General features: G+C 47.9%; 1 protein-coding gene across 1 annotated transcript; it reads left to right on the top strand.

Moving 5' to 3' along the window:
• Positions 1 to 169: 169 nt before the first annotated feature.
• Positions 170 to 7,608, top strand: LOC120830347 (ras-related protein Rab-35). The gene is made up of 6 exons (XM_040194918.2): positions 170 to 638; positions 2,423 to 2,473; positions 2,575 to 2,698; positions 4,071 to 4,195; positions 4,339 to 4,463; positions 5,361 to 7,608. Exons 1-6 carry the CDS (start codon positions 587 to 589, stop codon positions 5,487 to 5,489), a joined length of 606 nt encoding a protein of 201 aa, XP_040050852.1. The 5' UTR covers positions 170 to 586; the 3' UTR covers positions 5,490 to 7,608.
• The last annotated feature ends 6 nt before the right edge of the window (positions 7,609 to 7,614 follow it).

The raw sequence follows: 7,614 nt of genomic DNA, 5'->3' as shown, positions 1-7,614 counted from the left end.
AACTTAAGCAAAAATGATTTGCTTTATTCTATGTTCATGTCAACCATTTCTACGAGGTGTCATAAATCCATACGCCTTTATTGAGGAATTTCCTCATTCTGTGATCCTCTGTGTTTTATGTTGTCTAGATTACTTCTAAATAATTTTTAAAACAAAAAGAAATCCAGCCATTTACCGGCTCCTGCTTCGCAGATGTTAATCAACAGAACCGCGCCGGCCCTTCTAGTGGTGCGAGGCCGGTGTTCATCAACGCGATGGGACGGCAGCGCCTCGCCAGGAGCCTGCGCAGTGAGGCCGGGTGACAGTTGGGTGCAGCTCCACCAGAGAAGGAAGCGGAGTTTCCGGCTGTTTGCAGCGGAGGGAGAGGATTGCTGACGCCGCGAAACCCCGAGAAACACGCCGGCGGCTCGGGGGGGGGTTGGTGGGTGGCTAGCAGTTGAACATCGGCAGTGGTGGTTTTCTTTCGTATCTGAGGGGCTGGTGATACACGGCAATATATTTGGAATTTTTTTTTTACGAGCCGAGGGGGTCGGACGGCAAACGGAGCAAAGCGGCACAAGGCGGGGGTGAGCCACCAGCTACCGGCATGGCCAGGGACTACGACTACCTCTTCAAGCTGCTCATCATCGGTGACAGCGGTAAGACGACGCCGAGGATGCGGGACGGGAAGTGGGCCCTGTCTGGTTCTATATATATTTTTTTCTCCTCTAAGGAGAGGAGGAGACATTCGTTTGGAGGGACGCGGGGGTCTTCCACGACGCTTTTGGAGACGCGTTATTTTATATTGTCTGCATTTAAATGGTGGTGGTTTTGTACACATCCGCCGTATTTCTCCGGCGCTGACAGGGCGGAGGTACGGGGCACGTCAGGCGATCGGGCCGGATATCGCCTCCAGATCTTCAGGGTTTGTCTCTCGAAGATTTGCGTGTTTTCTCGTATCGGCGGGGGCATTTATTTTACCTCTGCAACACGACACTCACTGTAACCCAAATACCCGTGACTGCTTTCCCACGCGCCTCTATTTTGGCCTCTATTTTGTATCCACATTAGCTGTTTTAAGCTAGTTGGAAGTTGGGCTAACGTTACACTTTCCGGCTTGGCTGTGGAGCTCACTGTTCTCTTTTCAGTCCAGCTGACGTTCACTATTCCCGTGAGAAGCTACGGTGCTCGAACGTACAACACAGGTAGTCTTGTATTTGCTAACGCTGGGTGAGGTTGTTAATGAAATGCTGTTTGTTATTTAGCTAGCTGGCTAGCTTAAGCTAGCACGAGTGTGTTAGCCGCTTGATAGTGGAGGAATGCTGCACTGCAGCCTCCAGTTTGCAACCCGCCGGTCAAAGTAAAACAGGGTGAAGTGACACCACAAAGTGGCTGCAGTTTCAATTAGGAGAGACGATACCTCCGAGGTTCAAAGACCACTGCCTTTGTGGTTACGTCACCTCTGCTAATCTGCTCCCTCACGTCAAAATACAAGGCGAATGCCACAGGTAGATGCACACTGTCAATCCCGCTCCCGATTTAAAGTGATGTGCAGCGCTTCTTTGTGGTCAATGGTCTTTGCATTCATTGACAAGCCGGATCCTGGCACTACCCCATCAGCTGGCCGCTCACTGTGGAGGGAAAAGGCATCACAGAAATCCCTTCACTGCCACTCTCACACAGAGGCCAGTGTCCCCTCAGCTGCAGCGTGGACGCACAAGTGTCTGTAGTGATTAAGGTTATTTAGGAAAGATTCTCTCTGACCTCCAGCCCTCCTCCCCGGCCTCATGAGGTCTTATCTCTGGCCGAGAATCCCAATATTCCTCACACCAGATCTCCGTCCTCGGGCCACAGCGGTTGCAAGATGAATCTGCTCACCGAGCAACTTGACTCACGTTGTGAAACGTGAAAACTTACGGCAGGATTGAATATTACAGCTTATAACTTACAAAACGGTCTCCGTGCGGCTGCTGCTCCATTCAGCGCGGAGACCACAGCAACCTGAGATCTTTTAGGAAGGGAGCAAATATGAAATGCTATTAACACAATAGGGAGGCTTCGTAACGGGACAGTAGGACGAGTCGCACCTCAGGCTGAGCAGCCGTCCCGTCCACGACTTTTGACTTTATTTCTTTATTCTCTTATTATTGTGCATGATAATTTTAGGATCCAAGCAGGATGTACTGACACAAAGTCTTCAACCGCTGCTGCTTGCTCCTCTGTTTGATCGGTGAAGCTTCTGTAGGCGGAAGCGCCATCGAAACGCCTTAAACAAATGTGTTTGTTTTGCCTTTCATCTTTTACTGCAACAACAGCTGTTATTGTATATTTTGGTGGAGTAAATGTTTAGTTGTCCAATGATTCCAGCGATGGTTGATGTTTTGGTTTGCAGAACCAAGATGTTTACTCTAAACCTCGTGCCGTGCTTGTGTTTCCTCCTCAGGAGTGGGGAAGAGCAGTCTCCTCCTGCGATTCGCAGACAACACTTTCTCAGGTGCGTGGTTCTGCCGCAGCCCATGTGTGGCATCATTTCAAGATCAGCGGTGGTTGTAGGTCATCGGGTCGATTCGTGTGTTGTGCTGTGCGTGTCTGCAGGTAGCTACATCACCACTATCGGCGTGGACTTCAAGATCCGGACGGTGGAGATCAACGGAGAGAAGGTGAAGCTACAGATCTGGGACACCGCAGGGCAGGAGCGCTTCCGCACCATCACCTCCACGTGAGTGACGCTGCACGCACACATCCACAGGGACTTTGTTAGGCGCAGCCAGATTCTTTTAATTTCAGCAATTTTAAATCCAGCAAAACGAGACCGGGTCTTTGTGGTCATTGGATTAAGGTTTTATTTGAGGAAGCAGTTTGAAAGCAACTATACTGAGTGTGTGCGGTGTGAAACTGGGTGGAATTCCCCGCACGTCTCCTGCCGTAGTGCTACGTGGCCGCGAGGGCGGGGCGCCGTAACCCAGCATGTGGCTCCGGGTCGACACTGATGCATGAAAGGAGGGCCGTACCGGATCGAAGTTAAACCCATATTGTTGTTGTGCTCATGCCCCTTGAGCTCTTGTGACAGTACAACTCAAACACAGATCTGCTCACTACTTCTGAATGGAAACACTTTCAACTTTAACAGCTTTAAAAAAAAAAGAGAAAAAAAGCGCTGCATCTTTGGTCTCGAGCCCTGCGGCTAACAGCCCTGCACCAATGGATAGAACTGGATTAATAGGCAGGATGAAGTAGTAGTTGAATCCTTTAGAACAATTGATTTATTTGTGTATTTTTTTCATGCGAACATAACTTTGAAGTTACATTGCAACAGAAGTTAGTAGTTAGTAAGTTAGTAATAAAAGCATCTGCGTGGTCTCTTGTGAATTCGAAACAACACAACACACTATTTCTCCTAATATGGTATTTTAAAACTTTTAATCTAAATTTAACTCTGCATCAACACATTTTTTTTTCACAACTTGGCGGCAGCAGAGACAAATATTTTTAGCTGCTAAATTCTCCGCTATATTCACCAGCTTGACACTAACCGTTACAGTTTGGTGCCGAGCAGGTAGAGAACAGTTGTTTGTGAAAACGCAGGTGAGAGTGAATGAAAGCAGTGGGGTCGCACGCCTTAAAAACCAAACGTTGAGGCTAAAGACGCCGTCCGCAGGGCTGAGAAGAATAGTTCCAGTTGGGATTCAGCTTCTCTTACTGGATCGCATCCTGTTTGTGTGGAGTTTTACTGCAGGTTGGGCCCCACACGCCTGCTGTGTGTGCTAGTTTATGGTTCTGTAGTCACACACACAAGCGGCTCCATCGCTGCTGTCTGATTGATCATTACTGCTGGACATTTGGGGGGGAGAGAGAGACAACACTGTACCACCACCCGCCCCCTCACAAACGCACTGTCCCACCAGGCAGCAACACTGACCCACACAGTAGTTCTGACAAAGGGGTCTTTGTGTGTTTGGCGAGTGCAGCTGTAACTTTCTGATTGCCTGCAGGTTTTCATATGAAACATCCACCGTGTGCCTCTGGAAGCTCTGAGACTTGCCGCGCGAGCTAACGTCAAACACTGCCTGTGTCTCTCTCTGCATGTTCAGATACTACAGGGGGACGCATGGCGTCATTGTGGTCTACGACGTCACGAGTGCGGAGTCCTTCGTCAACGTCAAACGATGGCTACACGAAATCAACCAGAACTGTGACGACGTGTGCCGAATATTAGGTCAGTGTGCACATTTTGGTTCTTCTTTTTTTCTAAAAATGCACCTCCAGTATAGCTCTTTGTTTTTCATTCTTCATTTGCATGTGTTGTATAATTGTTTCCAACTCCTGTTACATCACCGTGGCAATGTTTTCTCTTTTCAGTGGGAAACAAAAACGACGACCCCAACTCCAAGGTGGTCGAGACGACCGACGCGCAGAAGTTCGCCGAGCAGATGGGAATCAACCTGTTTGAGACGAGCGCCAAAGAGAACATCAACGTCGAAGAGGTAGCTCACCGTTTGTTGGTCCGCTGGCCGACGCCGCGTCCCTCGCGCCCCGGCATGCAGAGCAGCTCAGCTGAGGCCACGAGTCAGCAAGAATGTCTCAATGCTCCGCATGTCCCGCTGGTCCGTGTGGCGTGTTGTACAGACGGCTCCCTAACGCACGGGTCCCCGACCACCGGGCCGGTCCCGGTACATGGACCACACGCTGCTAAATGACCGGGTTCTCTCCCATTAAACGCACTTGTCCCTCTTGACAAAATTCACCCAAGCGGGTTTATTTGATCAATAAATCCAGCAAACTCCTACAAAATGGACCTTTTGAACAAACAAGTAATAATAAGCAGATTTGATTTTGATTCTTTTTACACCTTTTTGGAAGGAGCTGTTTTCACCGTTAGCTTCAGTCCTTATCGTAAGCTAAGCTAACTAGCCTGACTTGAGCTTCATATTGAGGGGACAAGTGGCATTGAGCTCAGTAGGGCCTCAATCAATGTTCTTAGTTGACTAACACACACAATTTTGGAAAAACAAATCGATTAGTTTATTTAATCGCAGGATCTGTAAAACTAAGTAAATCGTGTGTTCACCAGAGGGGATGACGAGGTTATTATAAATACGTTATTCAACGTGAAAAAGCATTAAAAATTCAATTAGAAAAGTCTTAGTGGACAAAATCTACCAAGCTCTAATAATAATTCCTATTATTAATAAGTGCATAGTGCTGCAAAAGGTGCTCAAAGGCACTTAACATGGAAAAACAAGACATGACGCAACAGAAAGGAAACCGCCCGCTTCCTTGGTTAAAAGAAGAATGCCGAAACTGTCGAGAACAGACTTCTCCCTCCCTACCGTGTTGTCGCTGCTCTCACCACGCAATGTCGGTCTGTTCTCCTCCTGCAGATGTTCAACTGCATCACGGAGCTGGTCCTGAGAGCCAAGAAGGAGGTGCTCGCCAAGCAGCAGCAGCAGCAACAGAACGACGTGGTCAAACTCACCCGGAACAGTAAACGAAAGAAGAAGTGCTGCTAGCGAGCTCCGAGCCATCCTCCCAAGGGTCGCCGGCGTTTTCTTCACATGCGCATACACACAAGATGGGACTCAGAGCATCTAAATTAAAGAGCAAATAAAGATTTAATAAATATACGGTGAAAGATTTAAAAAAAAAAAAAGAAAAAAAAAAGGAATTTAAAATGGAAAAAAAATGTCCCCGTTTGGACAAACTAATCATGACGGCTTCAAAGAAAAATGTACAGATTTTATTAGATGGTCAAATCAAGTTTTATTTGGATTTCAGCAGATGGGCACTATTGACCTGAGGTCCTCCTCCTCTCTTAAAGGATCTGCAAGCCAACGACTGACCGCCGTAATGCTCCGGTTTATATCCACATAACCCCCCCACCCCCCCACTCAGTCTCTCATCGCTCCTTCTCATTCCACTGCACACGGGACATTCAGAGTCAGACTCTGCGCCTGAGGAGAAGGACGGTTCACCCGTGTCTGGATTTTTGTTTCTTTCTAGGTTTATTTCTTTGGGGGGGGGGGTGGTTGGTGTTTTTCTCGGAGCGGGAGTCTTGAGTCCGAGTGAAGGTCGCACCATCTCTCTACATTCACCACGCCAGGAGATCATGAACTGCTCGGTTTAGTTTCATTTGACTTGATGATGATTGGTAGAACCGTTAGCAACTAATCCAATGGACGCAACTGGTAAACCGTTTCACTTTTTGTTTTTTCTTTGTCTACATTTGCCAATCTTCCCCTCCTCCATCCGCGTCTAACCTCGAATAGTGCTGAGCCAACAGGAATCGATTTTATTTTTTTGTCTTTTTGAAGTGCGACAGAGCAGTCGACTCGCTGCCGGAGCTCTGAAGGCCCCGTTCGCTGCAGGCTTACTACTCTAAGAGTTTTAAATCCTTTTCCTTCATCCCCGTAGAAAAAAGTAAGAAGAAAAACACTGATACTGCCAATAATATATGTAAAAAAAAAAGAGCTCAGTGATGCCCATCATTTGGATCGTTGCCATAGTGACCCCCTGTTTGGCCGTGAGGCCGGGTGAATCGGGGTCTGATTCGATCCCCATTGAGTCCTCAGGAAGTGCTCAGGGCTGCCCCCACCCCCCTCCCCCCCTCACACCCACACACATATCAGCACCTCCTCACCGCGACTGTCCCGCCCGCTGCGTTCGGTTTATCGAAGGGGCAAATGGCTCTTGCTCCGGAAACGTGTTTTCTCGCGGTCGCCACGCCAACCGCCCGCCCAGAGCAGCCTGTGGTGTTTGAGCATGTAACACTTTGAAGGGGTCTGTAAAAAGGTTACGTCCGACATGCATTTTACACTGTCGAGGATTTACTGTCTTCTTCTCGACTTGCAGAACATTCTTAACAGTTGATCGACGTTACCGTCTGATGTCATGTTTTGTTTCTTTGTCTCTTTTGCTTTTAAACCCCCTCCCACCCCACTGCCGCCTGTTCGATCGATGTGTTACCTGACAGTGTTGTAGGCCTCCGCGGTGAGAGCACCGCAGTCGGTGGGACCGTTGATGTGAGAACGGACTGCGGCGCCGGAGCTCGCTCGCCGTGCGTCGCCAGGGTCTGTCGGAGGCCGAAAACGGCGGTTACTGACTTCTTTTTTTTTTTTTTTTTCCCCTTCTTGAATTGGGAGAGTTGACGGACAGCCGAGCTCCTGTTCGGATGCTCTTAGTTTCCGTCCTCTGGGCAGACCCTGGCAGCCGGTGTGGGATCCTGTCACTGTGACCTCCAGGGCTTAGGAATGGTATCAAATCACACATTTCTATTCATTACGTGTATGTACATATAAATATATTTGTGTGTTTATATTCGATATAGAACATACACACATAATTAGCGCACCAAACTGCATGTGTCCAACATGCCCCGTGTGCTATGGTTGAAAAACACACACTCGTCCGCTGTGGTTTTGCTGTACACTGGAGAAAAAGAGACGTACGATTCATTTTTCCCTTCATGAATTTAATCAGTAATAAACGTTTTAAAGGAATAAATATTTGACACATAATGACTGATCTCATGTGTCACTGATTTTGAGGCTTGGTCTTAACATCATTTTAAACCTGTGTCTTTATTTTTATTTTTTTTGCTTTCTGTGAATAAAATTGTACGGGAGAAAGTGACGAGTT

This window comes from Gasterosteus aculeatus, chromosome 13, assembly GCF_964276395.1.
Source record: "Gasterosteus aculeatus chromosome 13, fGasAcu3.hap1.1, whole genome shotgun sequence".
NCBI lineage: Eukaryota > Metazoa > Chordata > Actinopteri > Perciformes > Gasterosteidae > Gasterosteus > Gasterosteus aculeatus.
The sequence above is the reverse complement of the archived record's forward strand: the minus strand, read 5'-3'. Positions and strand labels throughout refer to the sequence as shown.

Excerpts from the sequence above, each read along its gene's own strand:
- LOC120830347 (XM_040194918.2), top strand. The coding sequence starts at position 587 with ATGGCCAGGGACTACGACTACCTCTTCAAGCTGCTCATCATCGGTGAC. Across the intron at positions 2,699-4,070 it reads TTCCGCACCATCACCTCCAC|ATACTACAGGGGGACGCATG; the intron begins GTGAGTGACGCT and ends CTGCATGTTCAG. Across the intron at positions 4,196-4,338 it reads CGACGTGTGCCGAATATTAG|TGGGAAACAAAAACGACGAC; the intron begins GTCAGTGTGCAC and ends TTCTCTTTTCAG.